At 45.5% G+C, this 15,034-nt stretch overlaps 1 protein-coding gene across 29 annotated transcripts in view; it reads left to right on the top strand.

The window, feature by feature from the left end:
- Positions 1-15,034, top strand: part of tcf7l2 (transcription factor 7 like 2) — a 103,830-nt gene that overhangs the window by 79,505 nt on the left and 9,291 nt on the right. For 17 of the 29 annotated variants that reach the window (XM_049562875.1, XM_049562861.1, XM_049562864.1 and 14 more), the window contains 5 exons: positions 3,412-3,544; positions 7,153-7,255; positions 8,279-8,365; positions 14,189-14,326; positions 14,419-14,581. In XM_049562875.1, coding sequence (XP_049418832.1) covers positions 3,412-3,544; positions 7,153-7,255; positions 8,279-8,365; positions 14,189-14,326; positions 14,419-14,581 — 624 coding nt within the window. The remainder of the gene's footprint in view (positions 1-3,411; positions 3,545-7,152; positions 7,256-8,278; positions 8,366-14,188; positions 14,327-14,418; positions 14,582-15,034) is intronic. The other 12 variants (XM_049562862.1, XM_049562863.1, XM_049562876.1 and 9 more) reach the window with 1 other exon arrangement.

Genomic DNA, 15,034 nt, shown 5'->3' with positions numbered 1-15,034 from the left:
ATTCTCCTGTACCCCCCTCTCCCTCCCCAGAGGTCCGACTTGAAGCAGCTCATTCATTTGTCCACTTCCAAAAGGCTCTTTTCACACGGTGGCGCAACAGCATTAGTCTCCAGCTAGTGAGGGAAATATTTTACCCTTGAGGTAGCACTCTGGCTGTACGGGCACTGCAGATCCTGAGTTACTTTGTTAGAACTTTTGAGAACAAAAAAAGTGGCGTTTGTTAGCCATCATTTGCTCATAGATGCACAGGTGTGGTAGAGGCTGATCACAACGACACAAAAGCAGAACATATTCAGGCGTATAAGCATCTTCTCCTTTGAGCATGTGAGCCTTGCAGCTGGAAATAAAGAAAAGAATAGAATAAATAGAGCCAAAGCAATATCAATAACATAACCAGAGGCGGCAACTCCTGCTTCTGTTTGTGTCTGCTGTACTTAAGTGTGCTGCCTGCACTTCACAGCACTGGCCTTCCTCAGCAGCAGGCGCTGTATGTGTCCTGGACGAGGAAAGAGTCAATGTGCTCATTGATGTTCGTACAAGAGTGTGCTCTCAAATTTTTCTGCAGGGTCTTTTGAATGCCAAATCTCTTTTTTGAGGCTCGAGAACCTGGTCTTTACGCGCCCACAGAGCGGTGTGTCTGTTTGTCTTCTGCTATATTTGTTTATTGTAATGACGGAGGTGGTGGGAAGGATGCGAGTCAGCGGGGGTGTAGGGGCAGGAAGTGTTCTTTCTTTTCCCCTGGCTTTTGTCGAGCAGGGAGAGTAAAAGCCTCCCACGTTGCCTGCTTTTGTTTCTCGCCGCTCTTTGGGCTCGGTGCGGCTGAAGCACCCAGCGAGCCTGCCAGACGAGTCCTGGGCTCGCATTGTCCCACAGTGGCCTACGGGGCAGGTGCTGGGCCCTGCTTTTCCGCAGGGGACCACCGGGTGCTGCCTTGACGTCAGTGGGAGACAAAGTGGATGATGCTGCCTGTGCGGTGATCACATGGCATGTAGGGTGAGCAGGTGAGCGTATTGAAGACATCAAACCACAGGAAGTCCACATCAGCTGACTCACTATAAATGCTTTGGGTGATTAACACTGTGGGTGTGAGCTTGACTGATGGCAGCTTTCACCCATGTCAACGGATCACAGGAAAGACCTGTAAAGGAATGCAAAAAGATAGAAAGCTGGGTAACAATTCACTGTTACGCCACCAATATTCTTGTCTGTAGAGGACTGAGCCGACTGTGGAGGCAGCAGTCAGTCCAGCTTTCCGGGGGGGGGGGTAAAAAAAAAGAGCACACTCTCAGACCACAAGTGACTATGATGTAAATCGGCTGGCTTCTAGCTCTCCCCGTCTCTCTCGGTCCCACACACACCCTCTCTAACACCCTCTGTCTAAATGTGGACTCAGTGGATGGGCATTTTGAACTGTCTTCTCAATGGCCGGGGCCCCTGGACAAAAGAACTCATTTAAATGGCCACTAAAGCTTTTCAGCACCAAGAGATGAAGAATTGACAACATTCTTTCACATCATTACCCGAGGGAGGAGCAGGGAGTCGTGAAGGAGGAGGTTAGGAGGTGAGAGATAGAGGGGGGGAAGGAGGGAGCGAAAGAGAGGGAGACAGAGGCCATCTTCTAGCATTCAGCTGCAGACTCATCAGCTGCATTTGGCAGCTGTCATAACCCCCATCCTGATTGTTTTTTCTACCAGTTTATTCTTTTTCATCCCACTATTCTAGATGTGCAGATCAGATCAGGAGCCCCAACGCAACGCCTTGGTTTGTGTTTCTTTTTAACGAATCCCATTCCGCCTACCGCCCCCTCCACCTCCAGCCCCCCACCCGACACACAAACACACACACCCCCAACCCCTCTCTCTGCTTCTCTCCTCCATAGCCTTTTCAGCTCAGGGCTGTGAATGAGTCCCAGGAGTCTCTCTGCCTCCCTGGAGTTCTGCTGGGGTTCATTAATCTTTCATTGGGACCATGGCAATAGGGAATGCCCCCCTCTCCCTTCCTCCTCCCATTCTCCACTCCCCCACCACTGCCACTACAGAATAGAGGTCTAGCTGGCCAGGCTTGTACGAGCCATACAGATGGACAGCTTTAACTACCCCGGTGAAAATTTAGTACGGGGCTCTGAATGGACTGTTGGCGTATTAAGCTCTCGCACAGGCCCGATATTAACTTCAGCCTCAAACAGATGATTAGTTTGCAGCATTAAGTTCTGCTCACATTTGTCTCGCCCTGGGCCCACAGCTTTGCATGTGTATTGTCAATGAGCGTCGGGCAACTGAGCATCATTTGTATGTATGCCCCCCCTGCCAACATCTAGTCCCATTAATGTTTTTCAAAGTCTTTTGGAAATGTGCCACAGTGGAGCGCTTTTTTTTTTTTCTTGCATGGGTTAAAGTCGCTAATGAGGGTGTGTGGCCTACGAGAGAGCAGCTTGAACACACACATACACACACACACGTGCACACAAGCAGCTTGGTGTCTCACTCCTCTCCCCCTGAACATATCATCCATGTTATGATAAGCCTGATTAGTGCTGCTTCTTTGACTGCTGAGGGCAGGATAAGGATGTGTGGGTAAAGAGGCGAGAGCAGCCTCTTCCACCAGCCTAATCTACAGCAGAGCTCTAATCTGGTTATCTTGTGGTCGGGGGGACTGTGTGTGTATTAGTGTCTGTCTCAGCCTGGCCTGATGAGAGGGGCTGAGCTCCGGTTAACGCAGGGGCCCATGGCAGCACACCCCTAAAGCTCCACTGTAATCTTTGGGTAATTGAAAAAAAAGGGGGTCTGCACCACTTAGGAGCACAAAGAGAAGATTACATAGCTAAAACTAATTTGGCAAAAATGCAGAAATGGATTTTCAGCCCCACCTCCTCTCTCCTAACCCTTTTATTACAATACACCCCTACCCTCCGTGAACCAGGCCCTGGGGGAATAGATGAGGGGAAAGGGGAGCGAGGAAAAGGGGAGACCAAGGAGGAGGCTCGAGCGGAGCGCTGACTGGAGCTGCTAATGACTGTGGATTTACACGCGCTGCCTTGATTTCGTGGTTTACAGATGATCGATTACTTGACTGCAACCGTGGTTAAAAGTGCCTCATCACACATCAGACCCAAATGTGAACTGGCAACCCCCCAAGCCTCTTAGATTCTGTTACTGAATTCCAGGGTGACACCGCAGAAGTGTTTTTAATTACAAACCACACTATTTTCACTGTGGCTTGGCGGTTTGGCGCCTCGAGAGGACCATGAATTTGAGAGTTCTTCTTTCGAGAGCCTTCAGACCAAGTTGTAATTCTGTGGCAGGCGCCTGCAATCTATAACCCCGAACCCAAATATTAACACCCTGGCCTATTTTCTTTTCTCTCTCCCTTTTCTCTCTCTCTCTGTATCCATCTTCTGCTTCTTTCTCTCAGTCTAATAAGGTTCCAGTGGTACAGCACCCTCACCATGTGCACCCTCTCACGCCTCTGATCACCTACAGCAATGAGCACTTCACACCGGGGAACCCCCCACCTCACCTACAGACAGACGTGGATCCCAAAACAGGTAAAGCATTTTTCCACTGCATGCATCTATATGTTTGGCTAACAACATGCTACTTAACAGATTGCTGCAGGACTGAGCATGGGATGTATAAAGAGAATCTAATATAGTGTTGGAGGCGGAGGCCTGGTCATTCCTATAAAAATTGCTCAGCGGCACATGAAGCCAAAAAAGTTAAGTTTCTGCAGTATGAAATAACCCAGATCTTCTGCACTTTGGGGCCCATGAAGCAGGTGCACTAGAGACTTACAGCAGCTGAGTGGTTAACGTCTGGTTTAGCTCTCTGTGCTGCTCTTCAAGATTTTCAGAATATTATCAGACCAAATGGATCAAGTCCCCATCATGAAACAAGTTATTTTGCCAGGGTTGTGACGCTCAAATTAATTTATCCTCTGATTTACAGATGTCTCTTTCACAATGTAAGTCTATGGGAACAAGGCTCATTGGGTCTCATGGCATCATGTGACGGACCCAGACGTTGTAATTCCTCATTCGGCCACTATGTAAAATTGGCTTCAGAGCCCGGCACTGTTCCTTGGGAATGAGTTCTGAAACGGGAAGTGAGTTAGCATTTTAGCCCTTACGGTTCCCTCGACTTTAAGTCAATAGGTTTGTTGAATAGGTTTTTGGTTTGAATCCTGAAATGAGGTCTGTGGTTAACACAAGCTAAAGGAATTTCACATTTCGTTAATGCCTCACTCGTGAATTTTCGAAGCTTTTATGTGTCCTAAACAAGACGGTTGCTAACAAGTGACTGAGTGACACTATAGAGCGTCATCACAGCAAACATAGCCTCATTATGGTGGTGAAGCTGAAGTCATGCGACCGTGGTGTACCTCCTTTATAGCCTAACTTTAGCTTTTTACTTTCGGCGATTGCATTTACACCTCAGAAATCAGAGAGTGATGCTCATTTGTTAAGATGTCTCACTGAACAAAACACAAGTCCCATTGGCTTTTTGACAAGGGAACCAGGGCGACGCAACTTCCGGATCGGCCCACAGAAAAACGTTATCCCTGCCGCACTCTGTTCCTGCTAAAAACACTGTTAGAAAACAGCACAGTAAAGGTGTCAGGATGAAACTTCTGAAAACCTCAAGAAGTTAAGAAAACCACAGACGCAGCTCTCCTTAGATGAGGCACTCCAGCTCTTAGAGAGTGTTTGCACCGATGGGTGTGTAAATGTTTTATTATGCCCTGCCACCATGGTTCACATATACAGGGCTCTGTTTGTCTTGATGGCGTCTGTCTGTCTGTCTGTCTGTCTGTAGACACAGTCTTGTAAAAACAACTCAAGATTGAATGATAACTCAGAAGTCATATTTACAATATGAAAGATTAGACTGCATTGTTAAACTACTGTCCTGCTCAATATTGATATAATGTAAGGAAGTATTATGGAATAGACATTTTTCCATGCATTGCTTATTTAATGACCCCAGAATCATAACTAGGACTGTTTAAGAGGTTGTGATAGTTACAGCGGGACAGAGTTGTAGTCGTCTCTTGTTGACAACTGCAGCTCTCATCTGTTACTGATTGATGTAGCTGTCACGCTCATTAACGTGGTTTGGCTTCGGCGGAAAGTGGCCTCACATTCAAGAACAAGAACCTGAACGGTGGCTCTAAAACCTCTCGTAAAACATGGAATTCAGCAAACAACCACGACTTCTCATGACCGCACCTCCATTTGCCAAGACTCAAAACAAGACGGCCACTGTATTTGGAGTTCCTCACATCTAAATACCAGGGACCAGAGTCCTCAAAGAGTGTCTGCTCGGAGTGATGTCCTCGACTAAAAAATCAAAATGGATACCTGAGCACTTGGATCTATACAGATTTTCGATGATCGGCTCTGTCAGAGCTGTAGTTATGTCTCCGCAGCCTGTTGCTCCTGCAGAGTCCACGTTTAGCAGTCAGATTCTGCCCACACATCTCTCCCACAACCATTCAGCATACATTTTTAGGCAATTTCATTCATTTCCACGAGTGTCTTGACCCAGCACTTCATTTCGTTAACTGTCATTCAGCCCATCCTTTCAGGTTAATGCATTTGCGGTGCGAGGAATAATTTCATGCTTTTCAGTGGTCTCTGGTGGATTCAGTGAATGTTTTAGGTAATAATGTTCCCTTATTATGATGGCCCTTACAAAGGGGAAATAATGCGCCAGCTGCTGTTTAATGTAGTGCTTAATGGGGCTGCTTAATTGGGCTCAGTGTTTAATTAATTAATGAGCTATATTAGGTCTTCCAGCGCTGGGTGGCGATGGGATAATGTTCGCAGTGCTTTCCTTTTTAATAGAATTTGCCTTTGTTATAGCTGTACTCCAAGAAGAAAGTTTTCTGCTTAGACAGCGCAGCACATTGTCCATCAGTAACAGAATCCCCCTCGAGTCAGTTCCTGGATAACCTGGATCAGCTGCAGAGTTTGGGTGTAGCCCCCAACACGGGCCAAGTTCTGATCTATTAAGATCGATCTGGCTCTTCTTCGGCCGTGTTGGCACTGGTCAGAAATATCCGCAACAACAGCTGCACAGGCGAGCCAGCTGTGTGGAAGGAACGCACGTAAAGCCAAAATGAAAGTCCCCCGAGTTCCTGCTCTACTGAGCGCACACACCTCCCCGCTGTGCTTTTACACATGTCTAGTGTTCCCTGTTTCAAGTTTGTCATGAGAGAGAAAGTTATTTTTACACCCGGCTGTGTACGAGACCTTTTCAAGGCATTCATTCAGGGCAGCTTGTCGATGCAGTTTCTTCGCCTGTCAGCTGCCACGGAAAGCAAAGGCAACACTGCGGACGCTGCGATTGCTCGGCGATTCCCTCAACGAGAGCTGTCCTTAAATTGGACATCTTTGTCACTGTGCGTCTGTGGGGGGATAAACAAAATTTGGTTGCGTTTTTATGTTAAATCTGAGGATCAGGCGGATGAATAGAAACCAGCAAGCCAGTACGTACATCAATATTGTCATTAACTGTATCATAGGCGTAGCTTTTGAACAGTCGGCCATTATCTGAGTCAAAGTACTTCAACCTAAAAGGAATTTGCAGAAAATCTGATGCTGACTTTCAGCTCATGATCTTAACTGTTGCATATATTCTAATATTGGCTTATTGATGTATAATATCACGTAGAATCCATATCCATCCAGCCAGAGCGTCAGTGTAAATCAGCCTGACTCAACCCAGAGCCCCGTATTAGCAGCTCTCTGATCACAGAGGAGGCTTTAATTATATTGTTGTCTTTTGTTAACTTCTAAACCTCAGTCATTTTATATAATTAATCTTCTGAATCAGTAGACAAATGTGACAAGAATCGTGTTGGTGTTCTCTCCTCACCTCTCTCCCCTCTGCCTCTTCCAACACATTGTGCCGCTGCTGCCGCCTCAAAGGCCTTTGATCAGGAAGTGTGATTTAGCACTGTGTACATGCGAGCAACAAGCCCTCTTCCTCCTCCTCATCCTCCCATCTGCACTCCTGTGATGTCTGCCCCGTTCAGATGTGAAAACTCTCGACAAAGAATGAATTCAGCACTGACAAAGATTTGGTTCTCTCTCTGTCATCATCCTGTCTGTCCACCTCCTCCCTGCTCCTGTCATCCTCCTTTCTTCCGCAGGAATTCCAAGGCCTCCACATCCTCCAGATATATCTCCTTATTACCCACTGTCACCTGGCACTGTCGGCCAGATCCCTCATCCGTTAGGATGGCTAGTACCACAGTAAGCAAATCCTTTCTTTTTTTAATACTCTTTCTACAGTATTCCCTTATGGCTTGAGTGAAAAGGCTTACAACACCCACATATTGTCATGATTAATAAACTGTATATCAAGCCAAATCATTAAAGAGAAAAGCAGCAACAACAGAAGCAGACATTACCTTACATGTGTGTGTACACTGTAGAGCAGGATGTTGTTCTTTATGTACACAAAGTCAATTATGGAAGCTGTCTCTGTCTCATCTCGGTCCCCAGAGTGGGTCCTCTCTTTGTTTACGGCCTCTTCAACTCAAACTTGATCCCTTAACTTTCGAACACACTCGCTCCTGGACCACAGCAGCCCACAGCAGCTTCCTCGGGCCCTCGCCAACCTCAACTTGCTACTTTGTGGCAAATACTATTTTGCATGTCTCTGTATGGTCCAATTAGAGTAATGAACCGTGATTGCCCGTATTTTACCCACAATTCCACACGGGGGCTCTCCCCTGGTAACTCTTGTCAACACTTGTTAATATGACAAAAGGCTACAAATTAAGCTCTGTTAATTTAATGTTTTCTCACCGCGATCTAAATACCGAGAGAGGCCCCGAGCGCAGCCATGGCGCCCTTTGATTTGCTGCACTTTATTTTGGTATAAATTTACATTCATTATTGTTTGTCTTTGGATGTGTAGACCTCAATTAGCGTGATGGCTCCATTAAAGAGACCCGCGCTTCGTCTTTAATTATCACAACAAAACACCTAGTTCCAGCTTGGGGAGGAACAGGGCCCCACTCTGTCGACACCGAGCGAAGGGTTATGAAATTTAATTAGCCATTGCTATCAAGATTTGTGGCATTCAAATTGTTCAGAGTTTTCCTCCCTTTGATCTGCGCTCTGCAATCCCCTAGATTTTTGTCCTGATCAAATGAGAATAAAGAGGCCCACGGTGGGGAGAGGAGAGAGGCAGAGGGCTTTAACTTCTCCTCTTCCATCAACCCTGTTCCTTTACCTTTTCGCCTTTCTTCTTTTCTTCTCCCTTCCCAGGCAAGGTCAACCTGTTTATCCAATCACAACAGGGGGTTTTAGACACCCCTACCCAACTGCGCTCACTGTCAACGCATCCATGTCAAGGTGAGTTGAGACCTAGGAGCTAAACACTCCCTCGTACATTTATTGTGTGTTTGTGTTGGCTGTGAGGGCAATGCGCAAGCAACACACACGCACACTCGCACACGCAGAGACAGTGAGCAGCAACTTCTCCCTTAAGGAGACCCCGCGCTCCCCATCTCTGTGTTCAAAAGGCCAATTCTCCAGTGTGGAGCTCCAGCTAGCATGCTCAAATATTAATTATATTTATCATTTTCTAATGAGGCCCCTGAAGAACATTTACCCCCACTGCATGTCAGGCAGATCTGAAATGAGCTGGGGCATGTCCATGCTGTGAGTTTGAGCAGCCAGACAGATAAACAAACACAGCAACACTTTGAAGGGGGGACTAGATGATATAAGCCGGGGCCTGACACTTGGCTAGTGCTTTGGTCCAGCCCATTAGGGTCCAGCTCAAGTGCTGCTGTGGACATTAGTGCACCCATGGGGGGTATGTGTATTTGTTGCCATCTTGTATACATGTGTGCGTGTTTGTCAGTCGGTGTTAAACTACTTACTGTTCCCTTGAGGGACGCATGTCCTCTATATTGTGTGGAAAAGAATTAATTTTAGATGACTAAAAGCCCCAAAAAAGCAACAACACAAAAACAAACAGCTTGCTACTCCAGTGCCTCCTCCTCCTCCTCCTCCTCCCTCCCCTCTACACGCCCTTGCAGCAGGGGACTGTGGAGAGGGCTGGTTTAGAGTCTAGGGATGAGGCCAAGCTTCAGTTTAATTACAGCCTGATTGGAAAAGCAGCTCCTGAGGGCGGCGTGTTTAGACCTCTTTGACATTGATGGATCATGTAGATGCAGGGAGGGAGGAGTCACGAGGGGGAATGACATTTTTTTTAAAGCCAAGAGAATAAGGGAAAGCTGAGTTTGCAAGCTCCAGAAAGTTCAGTTTTGCAGCTTTTTTTTGTTTTGTTTTGGGTTTTTTTGCTGTCAAACTGCGCTTTAAATACATACTCCATCAAACATTACATTTAAAGAAGAGGTGTCTGGATCAGAGTCAGATTTGCCACTCCCGAACAAGTCTCAGGTGCAGGGGGTCAGACAGCGGGCCTGTCCAGACATCAGCATCTGGCAGCAGTACCCAGCCAACCTGGGCTTTAAGTGACTGCTAATTTGGTCCCTTAATGACAGCCTCTACATTGTGATCATCTTATTTCCAGTGCGGCTAATTGAATATACTGGCTGGGGTGTGGGTGGGGGACTGGCCATGGGGAAGAGCTAATGCCCTGTGATGAGGCCCCTAATTGAATTAGTATAACTGAATAGATGGAGGGCTGTGGGAGCTCTCTGGAGAATGGGAGGGTTTAACACTTCTAGGGAAAAAAAGCTAAATTCTGGCTTTGACAGGGGAAAAAAATCAATTTGTTTGACAAAATCTAGTAAAAATCAGTCTAATTGTGTCAGCAAAAATGGCAGAAGCCTTTCAAACGCAGCCTTCAGCCAGTCGGTTTTGTTCAAAGAATGGACCGGGCTGTTGTGATAGCTCAAACGATTTGTAGGGAGCAGGCTGACTGGAGGAAATCGGGAGAGAAAAAGACATCCTGGCCTTGTACTCTTGTCGGGAGCCGATTCTTTGCAGGAGCGCACCGCTTCAGTATCAGTCCCCTGTGCCATAGCCCGAGCTGAATTAGGATGCAGGGAAGGAATCTGGTACCTGGTAGTCCTGCAATGAGCACCTTACACCTAGGTCCTGTTAAAAAATGCATTCTTTTCGGACGGCAGGGAAAAGGAGCCAAGGAGAGAAGAGACAGTCAGCGGAGCAAATGAAAGACATTATTTTGATAATGGGGTTGGAGCCGGTGCAGGTCCCTGATATTGTGTGTGCGTGTGAATGTATGTGTGACAGGTAGGAGGATGTGAAGGCCCCTTTGCCCCTTATGCTTAAGCCTGCCCTTTGATATGTTCCCCCATCATCTTTTCCTTGGGAACGGGAGAAGCACACCGGCCGGATCATTATACATTAAACAGGCACGGGGGCTACTGCTTCGCATTGGCAATTAAATGGCACTGGCTGACACTGGGCTTGCTGCGCTTGTGACCCCCCTCTCACCCCCACCCCAACACCGCCAGCCATTCTTACCTTTTTAGATTGAGACGTAGGAGCCCCAGGGTTGGGGTGGGTGGATGGGTGGGGGTCTCCGCTGCTTCTCCCTCTCTGTGTTGGTTAAATTGGTCCAAGGCGCCGCTTGCCGCTGATGAGCCCGGATGATGATGATGATGCCCCCACGCTTCAAAGGGATGGCCGTCATGTTTAAACCATAACCTGGGCCATGCAGTGGCAGCAGGAGGAGAAGGGGGGGAGGAAGAGGGGAAGCGAAGGAGTGTGGAGGTGGTGAGGGGACAGGGAGGAAAAGAGAAGAAGAAGAAGGAGAAGAAAAAGAGAAGAAGAGGAGAAAAAATAGATCTTGGAACAGAGGAAATTTTAACAAGTGCACAGAGAGAGAAGGAGGGAGGGTGAACAGGGAGAGAGGAAACGGAGTGAGCGAGGAAAATGCAGCAGCCCTAATGATGGGCGATATGCAGCCACTGCTGCCGAGCTCCCCATCAACGGATGACATGGCACAAACACCAATGTGTCAGTGATGAAGGGAGAAGAGGGGAAAGGAGAAAAAGAGGGAAAGAGTTTGAGGGGGGAGCGCACTGGCACTCCCCTGAGATGGCCTCCAACAGAAAGTAGTTGTTCCTGGCGAGTTTATCCTCATCATTATATTCTGGCTCGGAGCCATGCAGCCAGACACAGCCGGATAATGAGCTGCTTTAAAAAAAAAAAAAAAAAAGAATTATTCCTCCTTTTTTTCTTCTCCTTCATCCTCCTCTCTTCTCTTAAATTTGTGTGTGGTCACGTGGAGCTGAGGTGCCACGCTGTAAACATGCGCATGCAGATAGACGCGTTCAAATAATCTGGCACAAATAATTAGTGTCATACATACACTGGCACATACAGTGCAGCAGTGTCTTATGGCTGTTGTAGCCAGTGAAACGATTTCATAAATAAGGGTTTCTGGCCTCGATATGTGGAGCGGGCTGGAGACGACGGAATGATGATAGGAGCGTAGAGGGATGAAGATAAAAATGTCAGTGCTGCTGACAGTGCTGAACTGGCAGAAAAGAATGGGAGGAAGCAAACAGAGACCCAATACCTGAAGTGATACTAGACTTTGATAGAACATTTTAATCTAGTTTGCAATATTCCTTGATAAGACATAATGGTTCAAGCTTTACCCCTCCAAAACCTGGCATTTTCATATCAGTGCCACTGCTAAAAAATGCTGCTTCCTCAAATATAAAAATGAATTGAAGTTATACGTTGGCATTTGGATGAAAGACGGAGCATTTTATCGTCACTTAAATCTTATTTGGAAACCATTTCCTCAGCTATCATAGGTGACAATTAGGGATGGGAATAGGGAACTGGTTTCAGTTGAGAATCAGCTCCAAATCGTCTGATCCACTGGAATTGTATGCCTCTGAGCTTATTTGTTCCTTTTATCAATGCCAGCAAATTTTTCTGACAATTGTGCGTTGCAAAACAATGACGTCAAATAAGAGTATCTGCACATTTTTTAGTACAAATTTAATGACTTTTAAGACGATTTTAATGCCTCTACAAGGAAAACAAACAAACCAACACCATCACTGTGACGAAAGAAATCAACAACCTAGACTTGTAGTGTTTTTTAAATAGGTTATGTAGCTTTAGAAATATCAGACATAAAAGAACAATTCATCTTTCAGTTCATCAGGAACAACTCCACGAGCATGGTGCTAGCATAGCACTTGACGAAGGTCACATTTCACTTCACGTCAGCCAGCCACTGTAAATGTTGTCCTTCAACCACTTAGTGAATTTGCTTTGACCATGTCTGAGCCTGCATTGCTTGCTCACAGCACCGCGTTCTTGTATTTTTACCTCATTCCCCACGGTAGCCCTCAAATCAGAAGTTACACATTTCTCTTCTAGGTTTAGATCCACACAAGGTGCACTACTGCTATCTACTAAGCAGTAATGTACAAACAAATAAGTAGTGGACATTGTGGAGATGGTAACTGTTGTGCGATATAACTTGCTAGAAACAACAAGGAGGGGCCATGGCGGAGGGGAGGTCCAAAGCTTCATTTTACGAAGAAAGTAACAACAGTGCTGCTTGTAATGATTGTAAAAAAATCGTGTCAAGTTAGAAGGAAAACATCAGCCATATGATGCAACAACTTCGTACACTACCTGGGCTTAAATTCCAGGAATACCATGTATTTGACGCTCTACGCATGAGTGCTGCTGCTTACTAGTCAAGCAGCGCGTCCATTACCGAGGGAAATACATAAACATTTAGGGGTGGGAATCACCAGAGGGCCCATGATACAATATTATCGCGATACTTTTGTCAATGCACAATATTGTTGGGATTTTATACATTGTGCAATACGCTGAGTAGAGCGATAAAATATGTTGCGATATATCATGATTTATTTCCTTTATTCAACTGCAAATTATGTTCCCAAAGAAAAACTTTGTCAAAACCTGTTTTATTCATTATTTGTAATCGCATATAAAATTTCTCATGCCAGTCATTTTTATGGCAACAAAATGTATCTAGAGGACTTACAAGCAATTGATTTTATGATTCTAATAGGCTACCAAAAGTCTAATTTGTATTTGCAATGTTAATCATTTCTATAATAAAGAAAATCAATACGATATTGGCACACAAAATATCGCGATACTGTGCTGTATTGATTATATTACCCACCCCTAATAACACTAGTGCCACACAGGCAGGCTTAACATAGTGATTTTAAACATTGTGCGATATGCTTTGACTAATAAAAATCTAAATGAAAACAAAATTCTGTACAAATATTTTAGCATTTCATCGCCACTGTGTTCAGACTCAGAGATAGTAAAACAGTTGCATTAACACTGAAAATCTGGATCAGGAATCAATAAGGGAATCAATAAAGAATGAGAGCGATAAGCAGAATCAATATTGGCGTTGTTATCAATAGAATCTTAGCTATTCCCATCCCTGTTTACAGTTATGAGGGCAGGTGCAAGCCTAATGTGAGGGGGGGGTTCAGCACTGATAAAAGCTATGGGAGGCACTGATACTACATCCGCCTGCACACTCTCAGTAACTACTCTGAATAGAAAAGTTCAGGGTGCATAGAGCCCTCAAGCTAACACGTTAAATTGAATCTATTACATGAATTGTTGCCTGTATTTGCTGGGACACTCTTGATAGAGATTATAAATCTCAATGAGGTTGCGATTAAATAAAGGTGAAGAAATGCACTTGGCTCAAGTGTTCACTGTGTAGGTTTTTTTTTAGGTTGTTAAAAAAAGGGCATTCAAGAGATTTATCCTTGTGCGCTTGCACTTAATTATTGCCACACAATGTAGCGCTCATGCTTTTGAGTTATATTTTGCTGATGTTTGGTGATGGTTTGCCATAATTTGCTGTTAAACCTTGCGTGAAGTGTGTAGTTGTCCAGGCTGAATTCTGCACTCAAATTAAATTGTGTGACATTTGATCCGACACTCAGTTTGAGCAATAAAATCAAACAGGTTGTGAATACAGGAATCAGCCTTGGACATTTTTATGTGGATGTTTGTATGTGCATTTATGTCTTTTTTGTGGCTAAAGGCCAATTCCATTTCTCTGAGAGAAACTGAAAACCCACTATTTACTTTGACATGCCATTGAGAGATGGAAATGGAATTGAGCCCCTTTAGTCTTGTGTATACATGTGCTCCATCTTCTCATTTCACCCGTGTCCATTCTGACGATTTACACAGTCTTCTGTCCTCTAGGTTCCCCCCACACATGGTGCCCCCTCACCACAGTTTGCACACCACGGGCATCCCACACCCAGCCATCGTCACACCCAACGTCAAGCAGGAATCCTCCCACAGCGACATCTCTCTCAACAGCTCGTGAGTAGACTTTCACTGCCCCTGAACGCATGTTTCAGTCTCGGTTGTAGGTTTGACTCTGCTCACCTTTGTCACCCTCTGCTCCTCCACAGGAAACAGTCAGACGCTAAAAAGGAAGAGGAGAAAAAGAAACAGGTCCACATAAAGAAGCCCCTGAACGCCTTCATGCTCTACATGAAGGAGATGCGGGCCAAGGTGGTGGCTGAGTGCACACTGAAGGAAAGTGCTGCCATCAACCAGATCCTGGGGCGGAGGGTGAGTCCTGACAGATCACTGGACACACAGCAACACTGTAGTGATCAGACTTAGCGTTCATCACAGTGGTTCCCAGTCTGGGTGCTCGGGACCTTCCACCCTGCTGATTTTACTATAAACATGGTCTGATTTTAAGCTGAATGAATGCACCTTGGTGGCAGAGAAGACAAGCAGAGATGTGGTAATTGAGGGCTATGATTGGGATTCACAGGCCTGTTTGAAGATAAAAAGGTTTTTATGGTGACCTGATGGTCCAGTTTTGCACAAGGTGTTTGCAGGTCCTCAAAATGTCTTTAATTTGATAAACATTAGGCTCTAATTAAAAAAAAAAGGATTTGTGTGATCTTTATTGTCACAGACATTTCATCTTATTTAATTTATCTATCTGTAAGTCCACATTTCTGATATTACAAAGCTTTAAACCACTGAACTTTAGGTTACAAAGGTAACCCC

The sequence above is a fragment of the Epinephelus fuscoguttatus genome, linkage group LG20 (genome assembly GCF_011397635.1).
Source record: "Epinephelus fuscoguttatus linkage group LG20, E.fuscoguttatus.final_Chr_v1".
Lineage (NCBI taxonomy): Eukaryota > Metazoa > Chordata > Actinopteri > Perciformes > Serranidae > Epinephelus > Epinephelus fuscoguttatus.
Note: the sequence above shows the minus strand (reverse complement) of the source record. Positions and strands in the feature narration are given on the sequence as shown.